At 36.0% G+C, this 22,273-nt stretch overlaps 1 protein-coding gene across 2 annotated transcripts in view; it reads left to right on the forward strand.

The window, feature by feature from the left end:
• The first annotated feature begins 8,745 nt into the window (after positions 1 to 8,745).
• LOC101444863 (disintegrin and metalloproteinase domain-containing protein 18) overlaps positions 8,746 to 22,273 on the forward strand; it is a 137,658-nt gene continuing 124,130 nt past the window's right edge. Inside the window, exons 1-2 of one of the 2 annotated variants that reach the window (XM_058290088.1) lie at positions 8,746 to 8,854; positions 9,367 to 9,443. In XM_058290088.1, coding sequence (XP_058146071.1) covers positions 8,752 to 8,854; positions 9,367 to 9,443 — 180 coding nt within the window. In that variant the 5' untranslated portion in view covers positions 8,746 to 8,751. The other variant, XM_004475126.3, reaches the window with a different exon arrangement.

Genomic DNA, 22,273 nt, shown 5'->3' on the forward strand with positions numbered 1-22,273 from the left:
GGGGGAGTAATGAAATTGTTCTAAAAATTTTTCTGGTGATGAATGCACAACACTGTGATTATCCTAAAAGCCATTGATTATATACTTTGGATAGATAGTAGGGTATGTGAATATATCGCAATAAAATGGCCTAATAAATAAATAAATACATAAATTGTGCAAGAATAGCCAGAAATAGAAGCTATCTACAGCAGGGGAAACAGAGATTGAGAGGTGAAGAATTTTCTTGCCTACTTTTTCATCTGTCTCTTGTTTATTATTGTTACTATTTGGAAATAAAGAAAATGTTCTAATAATGATTGAAGTGATGAATGTACAACTATGTGATTATACCAAATACCACTAATTATACACTTTGGATGAATCGTATTCTTTATTAATATGTACCAATAAAATTGATTTGTTAAAAAGAAAAAACAAACTACCAACAAAGGAAAGTCCAGGACTAGATGGTTTCATGGGAGAAATTTTATCAAATATTCCAAGAAGAATTAAAATAATCCTGCTCAAATTCTTCCAAAAATTTGAAGAGGAAGGAACACTCCCTAATTCTTTCTATGACATCATCATGATAGTTATAAAAACTCAGATAAAGATACCATAAGAAAAGAAAACTAAAGACCAATTCCTCTTATGAATATAGATGTAAAAATCCTCAACAAAATGCTAGCAAACCAAATCCAACAACACTTTAAAAGAGTTATATAATATTATCAAGTGAGATTTATGCCAGGTAGGCAAGAGTGATTTAACATAAAAAAATCAACTAATGTAATACGCTGCATTGACAGAACGAAAAAACAAAACATGACAGTCTCAACCAACATAGAAAAGCATTTGATAAAATCCAGCACCCCTTTTTGATAAAAACACTTTGAAATTTCCTCACCATGATAAAGGGCATATATAAAAAACCCCACAGCTAGCATCATACTGAATGATGAAAAATTGAAAAATTCTTTCAAAACCAGGAACAAGACAAGTATGCCCACTGTCACTACTGTTATTCAACATTGTACTGGACGTTCTACCCAGGGCAATTTGGCTAAAAAATGAAAGAAAAGACATCCAAATTGGAAAGAAATGATAAAACTTACCCTATTTACCAATGACATGATCCTATGTACAGAAAATCTTGAAAAATTCACAACAAAGTTCCTAGAACTAATACATGAATTCATCAGAATGGCAGGGGGAAGATCAACACACAAAAATCGGTAGTGTTTCTATACACTAGTAATGAGCAATCTGAGGGGGATATCAAGAAAAATAGTCAATTTATTATAGCAACTATAATAATTAAATATCTAGGAAGAAATATAATCAATGATATAAAGTACCGTATACACAAAAAACTACAAAACTTTGTTCTAAGAACTCAAAGAATACCTAAATAAATGGAAGGACATTCCATGTTCATGAATTTAAGGAATAAATATTGATAAGTCAATTATACCCAAAGTGATTTACAGATTTGGCATAATCTCAATCAAAATTCCAACAACCATTTTTTGCAGAAATGAAAATGCCAATCATCAAATACATATTGAAGGGTAAGGGGCCCTGAATAGACCAAGACATTTTGATATATAACAATTATATTCCATAAGTCCAAGAAAAAAGATAAAGGATTTGACACATTAGCATGGGTCAGCAGAGAGCTGAGGATGCCTTTTTGGCATTAGAAAAAACCAAAATGCTATCTGTGTATTACAAAAGATTTAAGACACAAAAGACACAAAATGGCTATGGTAATTTATTACTATTTTATAAAAGTAAATGATCTGATGAGAGTTTATTTCAAAATAATACAATTAAAAAGGAAAAATTTTTTTCTGTGGCATGAAATATATTTTTAAAAATAACTGAAAGTATGTCCAATAACATTATACTGTTATCAAATATGAAGCAGACCAGTATTAGGATGTTTTATTGACAATGAGGATATTGATAAATTTTTAGAAACTTTGGATAATTTTTGTACATATTTTATCTACATAAATCCAACTACCTGAAAATTAGAAAATCCCTTCTAATTTGATAACACTCCCTTTGTAATTAATAATATATTAAATACATCTATTTCTAACACCTTTCTTCTTATAAGGTGAAAGAGTAGATTATTTGTGATTTTCCAGGGGCCCTCTGGAAAATACCAAAGATGGTTTGAAATAAAAAAGATGTCATTTAGCATTTGATTTGAGAAGGCAAAAAAATCTCAAAAGTTGTCAGGAAGTTTGAACACTTGATTAAATAGGATTACACGTCACTATGAAACAACTCTTGGTCCTCTTCTTTAATCAGTGAAAATAAGATTTTAAAAGTAAATATAGGAGATAATACGATGGTAAAAAAGAGTAAAACAAAACCTGTTTATTCTTTTCTTAAAGGTAGGAGGACAATTATTTTAGACAATCAAGGCCATGATAAAGTCAACAACATAGACATTCTGCCTTTTACATTGATTGTTCAGAAAAATAACACTTTGAAAACTTCTTACTAAAAACAGACCAGTAGCCCAAGAAAACTTTACTTTAACAGAAAGAGAACTAAATTTTAGTTTTGCGTCAGTATACTATTTGATACTAAGCCTTTTAAAAATCTTATAGATGGATCCATCAAATCTTACCCAACTTTAACCATAAGAAATAGCATTTCTTTTCTTCAACCCCTCTACAACTTTCTCTATCACTTACATTTCCTTTTTTTCATTCTGTAATAACTAATCAGTTTACTTTAGGACAAACTTCTTTTTCCTTAATAAAAATATATGCTATATAATTTATCTACTTAAGTTACCAAAATGATTTTGGAAACTATCTTCAAGCTGACATTTTAAAAACACAATTATTGTCAAAACATAGCTTGTCAGAATAATAACTTAATCTGGTTAAACGCAAATGTTTATGTGTATTCATTTTAAACTTTTGGTAGATAAAATACTAGCTTTTGATAAACCTGTATATGTTGGGAAGTACATTTCCAAAACTGCATGCTCATTTCTTTTTGTACTTAACATTGATTACTCAGAAGAAATAGTTTGTTTTCTTTTAAATTAATAATATTAAATTCGTATACAATTAGAGGACACATAGCTAAATTTCTGGACATGAGTCAGTAAAAACAGACTCAGAAATACAGAAAGACAAATCACAGACATATAAAACTCTCTGGTTTATGTAAAAATCTGATTTTCTGACCTTGCCCCCTTCATAATTTAAAAAAAAATTTAATCAGAGTATTTTGTGCTTTTGGTAAGGAGGCTATTTTTATAATCATTATATCTTTTAGAAGCTTTTAATACCAACCAAAGAATGCCCCACACTTCTTGTTCATTTTAATTTTGTCTAAATTAAAACTTGCCCATTATGCCCACTATAATTTCAAGCTATCTTTTGTCTAAAACACCTATTTTTTAAAGAATGCTCATGAGGAACTCACTTTAAACTAGGTCTTTTATGTGCTCAGTGCTCATTTTTTTCCTTCAAAAATCGACAGTCTCATTTTTAATGTTCCTTTTGCTTGCAATATAGATAGCTATATTTTTTTCCCCCCTCCGAGGTACTGTTACCAGAAAGTTCTGGTTTCTCGGCTTCTGGGTCCTTGGCTTATGTTGCATAAGAGAATTATAGGGCATGCCATTGGGTAGGCAAGGGAGTAAATAGTTTATTAAGAAACAAGGAAATGAAAAAAGTACATTGTCTGAAGCATGGACTGTGAGCATACTGCAGAGTGAGTTGCACGCGTAGGGCCCCACATCAGGGCTTTCTAAAGTCTGTTTGCTGTTCTGATTGGTTGCCCCACTTGTCATTTCTCAAGAGGCCAATGGTGAGACCTTTTGATGGCATTTGGGACTTCCCCTTGACCCAGAACAGGATTTTCATGGCTGGGACCTCTCAGGGTCTTTCTGGCAACCTTTGTTTTATTAGATTTCTGGGAGGGGTCTCACAGCCATGTGGTTTGTCAGCCATGTTATCTGCCAGACCAGCTCCCTTCCCCCTTTCACTATACCAACCTGTCTCAACAGCCCCCTCGAAGAGTTTACATCCTTATTCTTAAGGGGTGCTGAAGGGTGATGGTCATTCTTTTGTACCTACTTCCTGCTGGTTAGGGGGATTAGGTCTTATCTGAGAAGTATAAAACTCTCTAGCTATTCTATTGTGGTTGAGGGAAGACAGGTCTGGTACCATGGTTGGAACTGGGTAACATTCCGACATGACTAATAAGGTATTGATTCTGTAAGAAATAAACTTAATTAGAATTTTGAAGGTACATGGTCCCTTTGAAAGGATAAAGAAGATGGTGGTAGGCTGACCCCTTCATGGACAACAAGAGTGAGAAAGGACAACAGCTTTCAGAGGCTGCATCCTCCCAAAGATGGTGGGAAACAGCATTCCTCCTTGAGTTATTTTATGCTGTTGGTTAAATCTAGAAAGAGATTGTGGTAGACAAGCTGAGTTTGGTATAAATTACCAACCCGACTTTTCCCACAGCAGTGGTTATGCTTAGGACAGCTAGGAGAGGTATGGAGTATTATCCAGGTTTAGCAGTTTATACTAGTGAGTAATTGGGCTTGCTCAGTGTCCTTCATTAATAAACATGAAGGGGCTGAGCAGGATGGGGTGGGTGGGTACAAAACTGGAGAAGTTACAAGGTTATCACACTCACAAGACAATAATTATCAGAGATCAAGGTATCTGGGGACAAAGGGGTCCAGAAAGAGGGTCAGTTACATGACTTTTCTTATGGATTTCAAATGAACAAAGGTGGAACGGTAAACATTTCAATAGGAATGCTCATATACAAAGGTAAGAACAATCTGGAATAATCCTTATAATAGCAGTTTTAGTCAGAAATTTCCATATACAAAGATAAGATTCATCGGGAATACTTATCACAATGGCAGGTTTTAGTTGGAAACTACAATGTACAAAGGGTGAGGTTTGTCTAGCCAGTTTCAGTAATTTTAGATATTAACCTTTGACTATTTATAATATACTTGAAGTGAAAAGGCATTTAAATAATGATTCAGTAATCATAATTATTTGTTAATTCTTAGCATTGGTTAAAAGTGGGGAGCAGTAGGATTAAGAGAATTAGAAGGGGTGGCATTCTGTAGTCCAGTTTTTTAAATCAGATGTTATTAAGGCTAGATTTTAATTTTTCTTAAGTTCTCAAAAGGAGTCCTTTATAGAAGCTATTTTAGAATCAGATACTCTTTTGGTTGATTCGGCATACCAATTAAAGAATGCATTTTATTACTTCTGGGGGAGCCTCAGCAGGATACAGAATTTTCTTTGTTATGGCTCAAGGAGTGTGGATGATAGAAGCAGTTCCTCAGTCTCCATTATTAGGCTTGATTTTAAAAGGGGCTAAGAGGGGTGGGTCTGAAGGAGCTTCTGAGCCTTTGTTATAAAAGGGCAACTCTGCAAACCTAGCTGTATAGCAAGAGGACAAGGAGGCAGAGGAGGAGCTGAAGCAGCCTTAGAAAACTGTCAGGTTTCAGACTGCTTTTTAAGTTCAGGTATGCATTTAAATAAGTATTTGTTTTTGTTAATTTGGTATTTCTTTCTTGAAGAGAGGCAATATTGAAATATGTTATATGTTTGGAAGCTTCCAATTACCACTAAAAAAAGGTATCCCATTCAGTTTTTTGACCTTATGGCCCCTATTTAATTGTGCTTGCAAATACAGCAATTTTGCTCTCTTGAAGGAGAGGCATTGTGGCCATTGTAATTTAAGATTGTCTATTGTATATTAGATCCAGTGAGGATTTTACCTGAACACCTAAAAAGGAGATACTGATAGACAATGCCCATCCCAAGGAACAGAGAGAATCTGCAGCTGTAAGCAAGATAGTTCCATCTATCTGCTCCATGGACTCTAAGACCCCTCTCAATTAGAGACGGAGTTGGCATCATCATCCCGAAACCCTCAGAATTGGGGAATGAATGATGGCCTACAGTAGACTTAATGGTATTCTACTATAGACTTACTGTTATTCTAGCAATGGGAGAACTTTTATCTTTGATGTGGAGGCAGTGGCTACTGCAGGTTCTGAAGGAGGGAGAGGGAAAAACAGGAGTTATATGGAGGCATTTTCAGGACATTGTAATTATCCCAAATGATGGATACAGGTTATTATATATTTTGTCATAACTTACAAAATTGTGCAGGACAGAGTGTAAACAATAATGTAAACTATATTTCATGGTAAGTGGCAATGCTCCAATATGTGGTCATCAATTGTAACAAATGTTCCACAGTGATGAAGGATGTTGTTAATGTGGGAAAGCGTGGGAGGGGTAGGGAGTGGGGCATATGGGAATCCCCTATATTTTTTATATAACATTTAAAGTAGTCTAAAGTTTCTTTAAAATAAATAAATAAATAAAAAGAATTTGTTGAAGAATTAGAACTAATTGTTTCTGACTGAGAGCAATCATACAATCTAAAAAAACTCCCCAAAACTGGCAGGATTTATCTTTAGATTGGGTTAATGAGGTATTTTACAGTGTACGTTAGAGGGGGTATTTCTTTTCCCCGACAGACAGCCTGTGCTCTAGTTGTCCGGCCCGCAACCAGTATCCCTAGTTGCATGGAAATTCTCTCCTGGCTGGCGACCTATTGGCCTATCATCAATCTTGCTCATCCATGGCCACTTTATACTTACATAGGTGTCTTAGTTAATCTTCAGATTGAAGCTTCTCAAAGGTAATGGTTGTGTTCTAGTAGTGTTTAAATGCCCAACCCTTGCCCGCAAAAATGATTATGTGATTGCTATCAGTCAGGACAGAGATTTAGGTAGCAACCCACATTGGGTCCTGTCTTGCAAGGATTTTTAAAGAAAAAAATTTCCAAAGGTGTTTGTAAAGAATTACGATTGGTGGATATTTGGGGCTTTCCAATGTACTTCAAGTAAGACAGTTTACTGATTTCTTTTTCATAGTGTCCAGATGTCCAGAAACACTGTGGTGCTTTTTGGTTTTGCATACCTTGGCAGTTGGTTACATCTAGCTGAGACAGGCAGAAGAGAAATTTCTGAATAGCCTCCTGACCCCATTTTAAATTGTTTAGTCATAGTAACTCTACTTTGTTTTACCTATTTCTCAGCAGTTTCTTATCAAACTATCCATGTGCTTACCATATGACTCAGCAATTGGATCCCTGGGCATTTATCCCAGAGAAGTGAAAATTTACATTCGCATAGAAACCTGAACATAAACATTCATGGCAGCCTTATTTGTTATACTCTTAAACTGGAAACAACCCAGATGTCCTTCAATGGGTGAATGGTTAAGCAAACTATGTACATTCATACACGTAATACAGATCAGCAATAAAAAAGAACAATGTATTTATACATGGAACAACTTTGATGAATCTTGATATAATCATGCAGAGTAAAAACAAACAAACTTGTCAGTCCCCAAATGTTAAATACTGTATGATTCAGTTCACATAACCATCTTGAAATGACCAAGTTATAAAAATTGAGAATAGATTGTTTGCCTGGGGTAGGGATAAGTGTAGGGTAAGGAATAGGTGGATGTATTCTAAAAGGGCAACAAAAGTGATCCTTGTGTTGATGGACTTCTTCTAAGTCTTCACTAGTGGTGGTTACACAAGCCTGCGTATGTTATAACATCTCACAGGACTAAGTACACACACACACACACACCAAGGAATACAAACAAAACTGGAGATCTGCGTAAGATCTGTTGATGTGTATGTGCGTCAATATTCTGGTTGTGAAAGAGTTCTCTAAGTAAGATGCCACCACTGAGGGAAGCTGGGTAAAGGATACATGAACTCTCCCCTATTATAACTGCACACGAATTGTTAATTATCTCAAAACGAAAAAGTTGAATAATAGTTAAAACCAACACCAGCAATACTGGAGGATGGATTTTTGCGGTAGCTGGACTTCAGAAGAAGAATTCAGCTAGTTCATGAAATGGTGGAGGCCAAATACCGCCTTGTGACAGTTCATAACTGCTGGTGCCACAGATACAGGTGGAGTTTACACCTCCTGAAGACCTCTATGGGTCCCAGATACTCACAAGAGGATTGGCAAGAGAACCCTGGAAAGGCATCTCTCATGGAGGTTAACAAGCCTACCTAGTTTGCATTTTAAAGCTTTCCTTTCCCTTTCCTCAACTTGTTACAATCTATTTTTGTTAAGCATAGGTGCATGCACAGTTGAAGAAAAATGTTTCGAATCGTCTTATCCAGGATCAAGTCCAACTTTCTTGATTTCTCCTTATTGACAAAGATAAAAATAAATAAATTTAATTAAGTCAGCCATGGCAAGATTTAAGTAGGAAACAGCCAGCAGTAAGCGTTAACATTTCTGATTTCCTGCTTCCCCTCCCCCAGGCCATAAAACACCATGAGAAAACTGACTTGGAGAAAGGATATGACTGAGAACCTCATTAGAAACTGCCCTGTCCAAGAACAGCAAATCAGGATCATTTGCCCTATGTCACTACTGAAGGGTTTACAAATTTGAAACTTCGCAGCAATAAACCCCTGGTGTACAAATGTCTAGCCTGTCCGGTATTTCCTCTCCCTGCCCTGTGGAAGGATCCCTAAGGCCGAGGCAATCAGTGCCCAAAGCAACCGCAGTCCTCGCCCCCGCACCCAGCAGCAGCCGGCTACATAGACGGGGCCCAGGGCCAGGCTCGCGGGCCTCAGAATTGTCCCAACGGCCTTTTCCTGCACCGCGTTCCTGTGCGGCCTGGCTGAGCCATGTTGCTTCTACTCGCACTGCTCGCTGAGCTGGGAGGGCTGAGCGCCGGCCCGGGGACGTCCACAGGGAGCCTCCACAGCCGCCGCCTTTTTCCTACAGAAGGTCTGGGCCCTTCCCAGGGAATAGTTTCCTGGGCCTCTACGATCCCCACGGGTCCCTACCCAGATCTCCTGTCGGTGCCTTCCTCCAAGCGCCTGCGGGAAGTAAGGTCAGGTGAGCCTAGTGTGTTCACAGACGAGTCCACACGACCGTGGTCTGAGTCGGGGGCCCACGGTCTGATCATCCGCAGACCCCCAGGGGTAACGCTGGGTCTTCCCAGTCCAAGGCCAAAGGGTTTAGACGCGCCCGCTCTGTGCTCAGTTCACTTCTAAAGGCCTGTGGCCTGGTCCAGAAAATGATCAGAACTGTCCTGTTGAATGGCACAGATACACGCCATTTTCACTGCGCCCTTGAAAATGCCCGGAAATCTGGGGATGGAGGATGAGCGTGAACACATATAATAAAGGTTATTTACAATTTTAAGAGATTTTCACGAGTAGGTCCCCACGGTTAAGCACCCATCCTTGAAAGTTTTGATTGTTGATGCAAAAAATACATATATTTTCTTACTGCAGGTTCTGAAGAAATATGCTTGCATGTCACGATTCCACACAAGATGAGGTCAAATGAGAGTGAAGATTCAGAGAAGCATGTAATTGACCGAGAATATTTTTTAAAATAATTTTAAATTGTAAGACTATATATAATTGCTAACAATTTCCCTTTGAACTGCCTGATCATGTTAATTTGTTCACTTTCAAAGCAAGATATTTTGATGTGATCTTTTGACTCCTAGAACATTTTAATCCTCCATGCCCCACATCTCTGCTTTTTCCTCAGTTGTCTTTTCCTTCAACTCTCCATCTCTTTTTTTTTTAATGTTTTTTTTTAATGTTACATTAAAAATATATGAGATACCCCCATCCCCTCACCGCACTCCTCCCACATTAACAATCTCTTTCATCATCATGGCACATTCATTGCATTTGGTGAATACATTTTGGAGCACTGCTGCACCGCATGGATTATAGTTTACATTGTAGTTTACACTCTTCCCCAGTCCACCCAGTGGGCCATGGCAGGACACACAATGTCCAGCATCTGTCCCTGCAGCACCACCCAGGACAACTCCAAGTCCTGAAAATGCCCCCACATCACATCTCTTCTTCCCTCTCCCTGCCCTCAGCAGCTACCATGGCCTTTTTCTCCACATCAATGCTACAATTTCTTCCATTACTAATCACAATAGTTCCATAGTAGAATATCAGTAAGACCACTCTAATCCATACTCTATTCCTCCAGCCTGTGGACCCTGGGATGATGATGTCCACTCCCCCTCTATATCAAGAGGGGGCTTAGATTCCACATGGATGATGGATGTAATTCTTCTACTTGCAGTTGTAGGCACTCTTGGCTCCCTGAAACTTTCCAGAAATATTAATTAAATATCTTTAGGTTTCATTAAGGCCTTATTTTAAGAGTTGGGTTTGTATTAGGGGATTTGGGGAAGGTTTTAAGGAAGTGGCGCTTTGCTCTGGATCAGATGCTCTCAGAGAGTAGTGGTAATTCTATTGTCATGCATTTTAATCTTACCTAGGAGAAAGGAAGACTAGAACAATGCTAAAGCTATATTTGATGAAGAAACAGCAGGCACTCATTGTGGTCAGATGAAGGGGTATTCGGTCATTCTTCTGGCTTGGAAAATGTTTGTTTTGTTTTCTGTCCTTGTTATGAAGGTTTTTATCTTTAAGTGTCACATTATGGCCTTGTGTGATGTTGATGTTCTGTGAAAGAGTTTATGTTCAACAAGAGAACGTCAAAGTCTAGATGATAGTACCAAGCTAGCTCTTTAGTATGAAGAGCTTCATCATCCCTATTCATTTATGTTGGGTCATAGTCATATTAGACCTTAATAAAACCTACACCCTGGAACAAGTTTTGGAACCATAAATGCCTGTAGAAGGTAAGTGGGAGATTATACACACACATACACATCCATATGTATATGTGTATATATATACATGAAGTAAGTTGTCATGGTAGGGTTTATGAAGGACTATCTAAACAGGCTATTTCAGCTGGATTATATTTGAGTGTGTGTATATGTGTGTTTATATATATGCTCACATCAATATAAGGAAATAATATATGTGACTATATACTAATGGTATATAAACTATATATAAATATGTATATTAATATTTATATCACAACCTATATCTTTCATGATATACATATCTGCTGTATATATATATATCAGATACATATTCCTTCAGACATATGTATACACATACATACATGTTCATGTGTGCGTATGCTCATATATATGCATGTATGTAGGTATTTATTTATGTGTGAAGAAATATATCTGATATTCTGACTATAGGAAATTTGAAGGAACAAATTTTTACATGAAATTTCCTGATAGTTTACATGTTAGAAATGTGTTAAAAAATTTCAAAACAATGTGTGGGCATGAGAAAATTCATTTGGGCTACTATAACAACTGCACAGCCTCTTTGTGCATTCTTTCGTATATTTATTTCAGTACCTTAAACTATAATTGTGTCAGAATATATCCAATTAGCAAATATCTCTGTCCTTGGCTTTCAGTTAAGCAAATCATTCTCTCTATAGGATGATTACCTCTTATAGAAAATCACAGTAATGCACATATTATCTATTTTTTTCACCATTCAAGCATTTGAAGCTATACATTACATACAACAGAGTGCAATCACTTTAAGTTATAAAGTGAGAAGGACATTGATAAATGTATTATGTACTTATTAAATCTGCATAATAACTAACCCCAATCAAGGTATAGAACATTGCCAACATCCCAAAATGTTCCTTTATGTGTTTTCAGGCAAACTCACTCCACTTGACCGAGGCAACTATTCATCTGAATTTTATTACTATAGATTAGTTTTGTATATTCTAGAATTTTATATAAATAAGAGCATACAGGATATACTCTTCTTTGTTTCACTCAGCATAATATTTCTCAGATTCATCTACATTATATGTTCATCCTTTTTATTGCTGGGCAATATTTTCTTATATAAAATATAAAACTTTCCCTCTTTATTCAGCTATTGGATGTACAAATTTTTTTTGCGGGAACATATGTTTTAATTTCTTTTGCAAAAATACATAGAAATAGTAAGGTTGGGTTATATAATTATGGTATACCTACCAAACAAGAAAGTACTAAAATGCTGTCAAAAGTGTGTGTATTATTTTATATCTCCAGAAGCAATGCATGACCTTTCTGTTGTATGTGCAGTGGCATCTAATTGTTGCTTAAATTTACCTGAAGGTCAACATGGTCTTCTCATTTTCATTGAACATCCATGCTATTTGTATATCTTCTTTTACAAAATGTCTGTTAAAACAAAAACAGTTTCCAATTATTGAATTTACTTTTATGATTTATGATATTATTGTGTTTTGAGAGTTCTTTTTATATTATTGGTACATATGCTTTGTCATATAGTCATTTTACTATTTTTTCCTGCCTATGATTTGATTTTACACTTTTTTAATGTGGCCTTTCAAAAACCAGACATTGCTGATTTTGATGAAGTCCAATTTATCATTTTTCTTTCTTTTATGATTAGTGAATTCTATGCCCATTTAAGAAAAGTTTGTCTATGTATGGTTTTGTAGACCTTCCATATGTTTAGGTCAATGATCCTTTTTGAATTAATATTTGCATATGATGTGATACAGGAATTTCCCCCTTTCTCCACCCCTTAATTGGAACGTATGATTTTCTGAGAACTATTTGTTGATAGGACAATATTTTCCTCATTGAATTACTGTGATTACTTAGCTGCAAACTAATTGACCATGTGTATATTGGTTTGTTTCTAGACTCTGCAGCTTGTTTCGATGGTCTATGTCTCTTTTACAGAAATGAAGCACTGTCTTAATTAACTGTGGCTTCATTTATTTATTTTATGTTTAGATCTTCAGAGTTCTGTTACATTGTTTTGCAGAATGCTAATATTTCTGTTTTAGCAGATAATATATTTGGTTAGATTCAAAATGCAGACATCATGTTTGCAGAGGTTGGATCTCTCAGATCTCAGTTCAGTTTAGTTTTAGTTTAGCTTTTTTAGTTTAAGAAACCTGATTTTCATTTGACCCATGCCTACATGTTTCAGTGATGAATCAGAAATTTGAACTGACCTTATACACAGATTAAGCAGTTCCATTTCTCTGGTTTTCTCATTTTGAGGATACCCTCTCAATCTCTAGTGAGATTCTTCCCCTTGGTTCTTTCCTTCATTTCCTGCAGCCAGAGGAGAATTTTTCTATTGGAGGTTCAGCTCCTCTCTGTTAAAGGAGGCAGAAGCCAGGAACTCACTCGATACTGGTGGTTTGCATCAGCTTTTGGCTTATTTATCCTCTGTTTGATTTTTTTCTTAATTAGAGAAGTTGTGAGTTTACAGGAAAATCATGCATAAAGTACAGGATTGCCATATACCATCCTATTATTAACACCTTGTATTAGTGTGGAACATTAGATAAAATTATGAAAGCACATTTACAGTTATACTATTAACTATACTGCATGGTTTAATTTAGGGTTCAGTGTTTGGGTAGTGCAGTTCTTTTTTTAAGATTTATTATTATTATTATTTATTTCCCCCCCTTGCAGCTTACTTGCTTTCTGCTCTCTGTGTCCATTCGCTGCATGTTCTTCTGTGTCTGCTTGTCTCCCTTTGTTGCATCATCTTGCTGCACCAGCTCTCCACAGGCACAGGCCAGCTTGCCTTTACAAGGAGGCCCTGGGCCTCCCATATGGTAGACAAGAGCCCAATCAATTGAGCCACAGCTGCTTCCCTGTGGTGCAGTTTTAAAAAAATAAATTAAAAAATTTATTCTGTTACCATATCTACAACCTAACATTTCACATTTTAACCCCATTCATATATGTATTTCAGTACTATTAACTACTTTCACAGTGTTGTGCTAACAGTTCACCTTTTAACCACATTCATATATGTATTTCAGTGCTATTAATTATTTTCACCATCACCAACCACCATTACCAAAAAGTTTCCATTGTTCCAGATATGAACCATGTACATTTTAAGACTTAACTTCCTATTCCCTAGCCTCATCCCAGCCCCTGGTAAATTTTATTCTAGATTCTGATACTATGAGTTTAGTTATTTTAATTTCCCATTAGTGAAATCATACAATATTTGTCCTATTTTGTTTGGTTTATTTCACTCAACATGATGTCTTCAGATTTCTTCCATGTTGTTGCATGTATCAGAACTTCATTCCTTTTTGCTGTGATTCTCCATACATACAGTGGAATATCCATCATATGTATTTGCCACATTTTGTTTAGCCATTCATTGGTTGATGGACATTTGGGCTGCTTCCATCTTTTGGTAATTGTGAATAATATTGGTGTGCCAATATTTGTTCGATTCCCTTCTTTCAGTTCTGGGTAAATACCTAGTAGAGGGATGGCTGGGTCAAATGTTAGTTCTATGCTTAGCTTTATGAGGAATGGCCAAATTGTCTTCCACAGGGACTGTACTATTTTATATTGCACCAGCAATGAATGAGTGTTCCTGTTTTTCCACATACTCTCCAATGCTTGTTATTTTCTATTTTTAAAATAACATCTATTATCTAACCAAGGATATAAAGGACTGTGGTTTTGATTTGCATTTCCCTGATGGCTAATGATATTGAGCATCTATGAAAGTGCTTTCTTTCCATTTGCATATCCTCTTTGGAGAGATGTCTGTTAAAGAGTTTTGTCCATTTTTATTCGGGTTGTTTGCCTTTTTGTTAGTAAGTTGAAAGATTTCTTCACATATTCTGGATATTAAACCTTTATCAGATATGTGGTTTCCAGATATTTTCACACATTATATAGATTGTTATTTATCTTTCATGATAAAGTCCTTTAGGGACCCAAAGTTTCTAATTTTGATGAGGTTCCATTTATCTATTGTTTCTTTTGTTGCTTGTGATTTATGAGTGAATCTAAGAAACCATTGCCTAACATAAAGTCCTGAAGATGCTTCCTTATATTTTCTAATAGAAGTTTTATAGTTTTGTTTTTTATATTTAGGTCTAGGATTCATTTTTAGTTCATTTTTGTATACTGTGTGTGATAGTGATCCAACTACATTTTTTTTTGTTTTTTTTTAACAATTTGAGGTCCAGTTTTCCCAGCACCATTTGTTCATGAGACAATTCTTTCCCCATTGAGCAGACTTGGAACCCTTGCCAAAAATCATTTGGTCATAAATGTGAGGGTTGACTTCTGAATTCTCAATTTGAGTCAATTTGTCTCTATTTGTAGCAGTACCATGCTATTTTGACTACTATGGCTTTGTAATAGCTTAAAAGATCAGGAAGCGTGAGTCTGCCAATTTTATTTTTCTATTTCACTATGGTTTTGGCTATTCGGTGTCCATTACTCTTCCATATAAATTTCATGATTGCTTTTTCCATTTCTGCAAAAAGGATATTGGAATTTTGATTGGGATTGCATTGACTCTGTAAATCTCTGGGTAAAATTGACATCTTAGCAATATTTAGTCTTCCAGTCCATGAATATAGAATGTTTTTTTATTTATATAGGTCTTCTTTCTTTTAGCAATGTCTTGTAGTTTAACTGTAAGAGTACTTTATATTCTTGGTTACATTTATTCCTCACTATTTCATTCTTTTATTCTCTATTGTAAATAGAATTTTTCTTGATATTTTTGCCTGATTGTTCATTACTAACATATAAAAACACTACTGATTTTTACATATTGATCTTGTACCATGTCATTTTGCTGAATTCATTTATTCGCTCTAGGAGATTGGTTGTAGATTTTTCAGGACTTTCTGTATATAGGATCATGCCATTTGCATAAAGCAAGTTTTACTTCTTCCTTTCCAATTGGAATGACTGTTATTTCTTTCATTTGCTTAAAACTGTTCTAGCTAGAACTTCTAGTACAATGTTGAATATCAGTGGTGGTATCCTTGTCTTGTTTCTGATCTTAGAAGGTAAGCTTTCAGCATTTTACCATTGAATGTGATATAAGCTGTGTGTTATATACACCTGTGACAGTATGAGTTAGATAAACCCTAAAGAAGATTATGTTTTTGAACTAATCCATTCTTGTAGGTGTGAGACCCTTGGATTGCATTAGATTTCCATTAAGAGTCTTGATTAGATCACTTGATTAGATAGCTTTTGATTGGGCTACATTAGTGAAGCATGATTCAGGTTGGGACTCCACCCTCTTACTGGAGCCTTATATATACAGGGAGAAAGGATGTACAAATAAAAGGGAGCTCTGCCATTTTGACAGGGCCATGTGAGAGAAATGACTCAAGAATCACTAGCAGCTGAAGCTGAAACACAAAGACCCCAAAAGGCTGGGCCCATGGAGCTCAAGGCTCAAAAGATGGGCCTTGTGCCTGATGGCCCAAAGCTGAGTTCCGGGAGACAGTGAGCCTTGAGTGGAAGGCCGGGACCTCAGCGGTGGGGATACCATCTTGCCTAACCATGTGGAAGAACACCAGGATCACCAGTAGCTGACTTTGGTGAGAAAGCATCTCCGATGGTGCTCTGATTTAGAGTTAGAGTTTTTTTGGGAACTGTAAGCTTTTATTCTAATATATTTCCCATTATAAAAGCCAACCCATTTTTGTTACTTTGCATTGGCAGCACTTTGGCAAACTATGACAATGCCCTTTTTAATATTGGGGAAGTTTCTTTCTATTCCTAGTTTCCTAAGAGTTTTTTCCCTTTGCTCTGTTAATGTTGCAGATTATGTTTGTTGATTTTCTTATGTGGATTTTCTTATTGATCTTCTGTCTGGAATAGTAGGAATCACCTGCTATTAGTGTAGAAATTTCCATTTCTCCCACAAATCTGTAAAAATTTGCTTCATATACTTTGGAGTTCTACTGATAACTTCATATTTATTTATGTATGTATGTATTTTGACTTTTAAAAAATTCTTTTAAAGAGACAGATTATACAAAATGTTACCTTAAAAATATAAGAGGATTCCATATACCCTCACTCCCCACCCCCACCCCCACTCCTCCCACATCATCAATTTCTTTGATCAGTATGGCACATTCATTGCATTTGATGAATACATTTTGGAGCACGGCTGCACAGCATGGATTACATTGTAGTTTACACTCTCTCCCAGTCCATTCAGTGGGTTATGGCAGGATATATGATGTTCTTCAACTGTCCCTGCAATATCATTCAGAACATCTCCAAGTCCTCAAAATGCCCCCACATCACACCTCTTCTTCCCTCTACCTGCCCCCAGCAACTCCTGTGGCCACTGTCTCCACATCAATGATAGTTTCTTCCATTGCTAGAGTCACAATAATTCTGTATGCAGATCCCAAAAGCAGGCCTTGCCTGCCTATTTTGCTATCTTCCAGGATGTCTGTGCTGCATAATTTTTTGATATTCTCTTTTTAGTTACCATGAGGCTTATATTTAATATCCTAAATATCATTCAAATTGATACTAACTTTCCTTCAATTGCATGTATGAACCATGTTCCTTTATCCCTTCTCTCATACTATCTATTGTCCTTTTCTTTCAACTGGAGGGACTCACATTAACATATCTTGTAGGGCATTTCTAGTAATAATGAATGTTCACAGCATTGTTTATCTGGGAATGTCTCAATTTCTCCCTCACTTTTGATGGGATGTTTTGCCAGGTTAGAATTCTCAGTTGACTTTTTTTCTGTAAGTCCTTAAAATATGTCAACTTTTCTCCCCCTTCACCCTCCGCCATCCTCCTGTTTTTGCTGGCTGTGTCTATTTGCTGTGTGATCTTCTGTATCTATTTCTCTTTTTGTCTTCTCTTCTTGTTTTTCTCCTCTAGGATTCACCGGGATTTGATCCTAGTTACCTCTGATGTGGAGAGAGATTCCTTGTCAATTGCACCACCTCAGTTCCTGGTCTCTGCTGTACTTTATCTTGACTCTCTCCTTTGTCTCTCATTTGTTGTGTCATCATCTTGCTGTGTGATTCATTTGTGCAGGCACTGGCTCACCACATGGGCACTCAGCTTGCCATGCGAGCACTCAGCTTGCCATGTGGGCATTCATGTGGGAACTCAGCTCACCATGCATGCACTTGGCTCACCACATGGGTACTTGGCTTGCCACACGGGCACTCATGTGGGTACTTGGCTCACCATGTGGGCACCCACCTGGGCACTTGGTTCTCTACATGGGTACTCGGCTTGCCACATGGTCACTGACTCGCCACACAGGCATGCTTTCTTTTCTACTTTTTCACCAGGAGGCCCCAGGAATCGAATCTGGGTCCTCCCATATGATAGGCAGAGGCCCTACCACTTAAGCCACATTGGCTTCTCTAAAATATGTCATCTTATGTCTTCTCACCTCTATGGTTTCTGATGAGAAATCCTCAATATTATTGAGAATCCCTTGCTCATGATGAGTTGACTCTCTCTTGCTACTTTCAAGATTTTCTCTTTTGTCTTTGACATTTGACAATTTGATTATAACATGTTTCTGTGAGGTTATCATTGAGTTTACACTTTTATTGTTGAGCTTCTTGGATGTATATGTTCTTGTCTTTCATCCAGTTTGGGATATTTTTGGCAAATACTTTATCTAGTATTCTTTTTCCTTTTGCCCCTTCTCTCTCTTCTCCTCGGACTCCCATAATGTGTATATTGGTTGCTTGATGGTGTCCCACAGGTCCCTTATGATCTGTTCACTTTTCTTCACTCCTTTATCTTTCTGCTTCTCAGACTGGAGTTTTTCAAATGTTCTATATTCAAGTTTGCTGATTATTTCTTCTGGAAGCTTTAATCTGCTTTTTAACCTCTCTAGTGACTGCTTTATTTCAGTTATTGTATTTTCAGCTCCAGCATTTCTGTTTCACTCCTTTTTATAATTTCTCTCTCCTTATTAAAATTCTCATATTGTTCACATACCATTTTCCCAGTATCCTTTAGTATGTTGTTTGTGTTACTTTAAGCTCTTTGAGCATATTTATGATAGTTTTTATAAAGTTTTTTTCTGGTATATCCAATATCTAGGCTTCCTCAGAGATGGTTTCTGTCATTTTTTTCCCCCTTGGGTGAACTACCTTTACCTGTTTTTTTAATATGTGCTCAGTTACTTTTCTTTTTCTAAGTTCAGACATGTGAATATTTTAATGTGTTAACTCGAGAAATGAGATTCTCCTCCTTCCAAGAGTTTGCTGATTGTTTGTTTCCTTATTTTTAGGTATTGTAGTAGTCTATTTGTTTAGTGATTTTTCCAAACTCTATGAAAAGACTATATTCCTTTAGTTGTGTGGTCACTACTGTGTCTGTTCCTTTAGCTTATATTTGGCTGGTGATATGACCTAGATTTCCTTTAATGCCATGATTGAACAACTACAGCAACAACAATAAGAATAAAGGCAGTTATAAAACACTTCTCCAGGTCTTTTCATGTTGACTCAGAAATGGGGCTTTCCATCAGTGCTCAGCTAGTCTTCCAAAAGTCTAAAGAGCAGCCTGATTTGAAAGTTTACTCTCCCCTCAGACTTTTTTGAATGAGCATGTCATGTGTCTTTCCCTGTGTATGCACATGGGCTTACAAATTCTCCCCAATACATGGACATTTCAAAAGTCCCAATGTCACCAGAAAATTCTCTGCAATCTTAACTGTAATCTTCAGACCCAATTGGTTGCAAGTTGATTGTTTCCGAACAGTGTATTAATTCCCATGCCAGCTGCTCCTTTCTATAAATGGAGTTCTGGAACAGGGGAAGCAGAGACTAGGAGTTATAGGCAGGTTTGAACAGATGTATATACACCCTTACCCATGAATAAGGTGTACTTTTCTCCCTTTTGAATCTGGGACTAGCAAACTTCAGTGGGAGTACAAGCTGCCACCATGCACAATGAAGGATGGGTGGGGAATGAGCCTGTTAAAGTGCCTTGAGGCTTTACTACCACTTAAAAATTGTTGCTTTCTTGATTCACCCTTCACTTGGTTACTATAAACCATTGACTGTTTTCTAGAGTTGTGAGAGAGTGATTTGACTAATTCTGCTTGTTTCCCAATATTTCTTGGGAGGTTGGGATTTTGGAACATCTTACCCTACCATCTTGCTGATGTCATACTCCCCTAGTTGTGATTTTAGTACAATATTTTAAATTCCCATTGCGAATTCTACATTCAGAATTTGTTTTTATTTTCTTTCTGCCACCTAGTTTCAATTTCTAGTCACATTCATTTCCTTGTTCTGAACTTCTGTAGAACAACTGTAGTCTTTGTTCTTTCTTAATTAGTTTTTGGTTTTCTAGCTTTATGCTGACATCTTTTATTACTCTCTTCAATTTTGTGCCCATTATTTTGTATATTTCAAAAGTCCATTTTTTATTTCTTTTTGTAAACTCTACTCTTATCTCTATTATTCTGTTTCTTATAATTCTTTTGTTAATTCTTCACAGTTTTTAATTGAATGTTTACCTCAAATCTTAATTACTGATTTATTTATTTATTTTTATGTTGTAGTTTTTATTAATTTTGTCATGGATGCTTTGAAAATTTTGTTTAATTTCAAACACTCCTTGTGATCTATATTATTTATTATTCATTTTTAATGCCTTGAAATGATTACTATCATTCTTATACTGGCCCTTGAGTGTTACCTCTAACACTCAAGAGGCAGTGGGGCAGGCAAGTCTGAGCTTTTTTCCCTTTCAATTTTCAAAATAAAATAGATACATTTTTCAGATTCCTCTTTTTTTAATTAGAAGAAAATTTTACATTGCATAACATAACTTAATGAGTTTTTGCAAAGTTAACACATATCTGTAACCAGCAGCCAGATATAGAAATAGAGCATTAGAAGATATTCACAATCTCCTTACAATGCCTTGCTGTCATTATCCCCAAGAGTAATCCATAATTTGACTTTAAATGCCATCATTTAGTTTGCTTGAAATGGAAAGTTATTTAAATGAAATTGTAAGGATTCTATTTTTTTTTTTTTTTTTTTTTGCTGATGTATTTTACCCATTATATATTTGTGAGCTTCATCTTTGCCATTAGGTTTGGAATTATTTGTTCATTCTCATTGCTGTATACTGAATGTGTAAACCTCCATATAGTTATATATTTCTCTTTTGGTGGGTGTATTAATCATGGTTTTCCAGAGAATCAGAGAACCAATAAGAACTGATAGTATATATATCTTATTTATAGAAGCTAGCTAGAAGGAACTGACTTGAACAACTTTTGGGACAGGCAAGTCTGAACTTTGTAGGGCAGGCCAGAAGCTGAACATATGATATAAGCTGGCCCTCTTGAATGATGCTGATTTTAGAAATCTTCAGCGTATATGTATGCATTCTGATAGGATATACCTGAAATTAGAATGACTGAATCATAGTTTTGACTAAGCACTGCTTTTGACAGTACTGACAAATAGCTTTATTTTGTAATTTTATCCATTTTTTACACTCTAAAGAGCAGCTGATGAGAGTTTAGATACCCAAAATGCTGGTCAATATTTATATTGTTACCATATTTTTAAAAAATGTTAGCCTTTCTGATGAATGTGATATGATTGTAATTTGCTTTTCCCAATGGCAGTTGAAACTGTCTTAATTTTTATTAGACATTTGAATATTCATTTTTTTGTGAAGTCCATTCAGCTACTTTCCTTGGTTTCTCTTCTTATTTCATAATGATTTGTCATGTTTCTTTATCTTGTATGGATATTAGCTATTTGTCCCTATCTATGACTTGCATTTTCATTCTGTTCAAAGTATCTTTGACAAACAGGAATTATGACTTTTAATAATATCCTATTTTTTTCCCCTTAGAGTTAGTACATAGCGTGTCCTGTTTAAGAGATTTTTATTTTTTTTGCTCTGTTATTTTGAAATTATGCATATCCATGCACCTTATTTGCCAGTGCTGCTATAACAAATATTACACCCTGGTTGACATAAACAACTGGAATTTATTGTCTGACAGTTTTAGAGGGTAGAAGACTAAAATCAAGGTACTGGGAGGCCATGCTTTCTCTAAATTCTGTAGAATATTGGTAGTGTCTTAGTGGCAATCAATCTTTGCTTCTCCATGACAATCTGTCTCCTTATGATGTGTCCTTATCTTTTTCTACTTCTATGTCTAAATATCCTTTGCTTATAAGGACTCCAGTCATGCATGATTAAAGCACACCCTGATTCAATTTGGCCTCATCTTAGTAGGTTCTTTGAAGATCCTATTAAAAATGAGTCCACACTCAAAGGACCAGGGGCTAGTCCTTGACTATATAATTTGCAAATGAGCTCACACCCTTAGGACTTTGGGGATTAGAACTTGAATATGTCTAATGGGGGAAATAATTAAATCCAAAATACCATGTTTAGTCTTTTAGTGATAAGTTGTATTTGAAAGGCATTTGTTTTTTTTCCTACTT

The sequence above is a fragment of the Dasypus novemcinctus genome, chromosome 29, assembly GCF_030445035.2.
Source record: "Dasypus novemcinctus isolate mDasNov1 chromosome 29, mDasNov1.1.hap2, whole genome shotgun sequence".
In the NCBI taxonomy this organism is placed as follows: domain Eukaryota; kingdom Metazoa; phylum Chordata; class Mammalia; order Cingulata; family Dasypodidae; genus Dasypus; species Dasypus novemcinctus.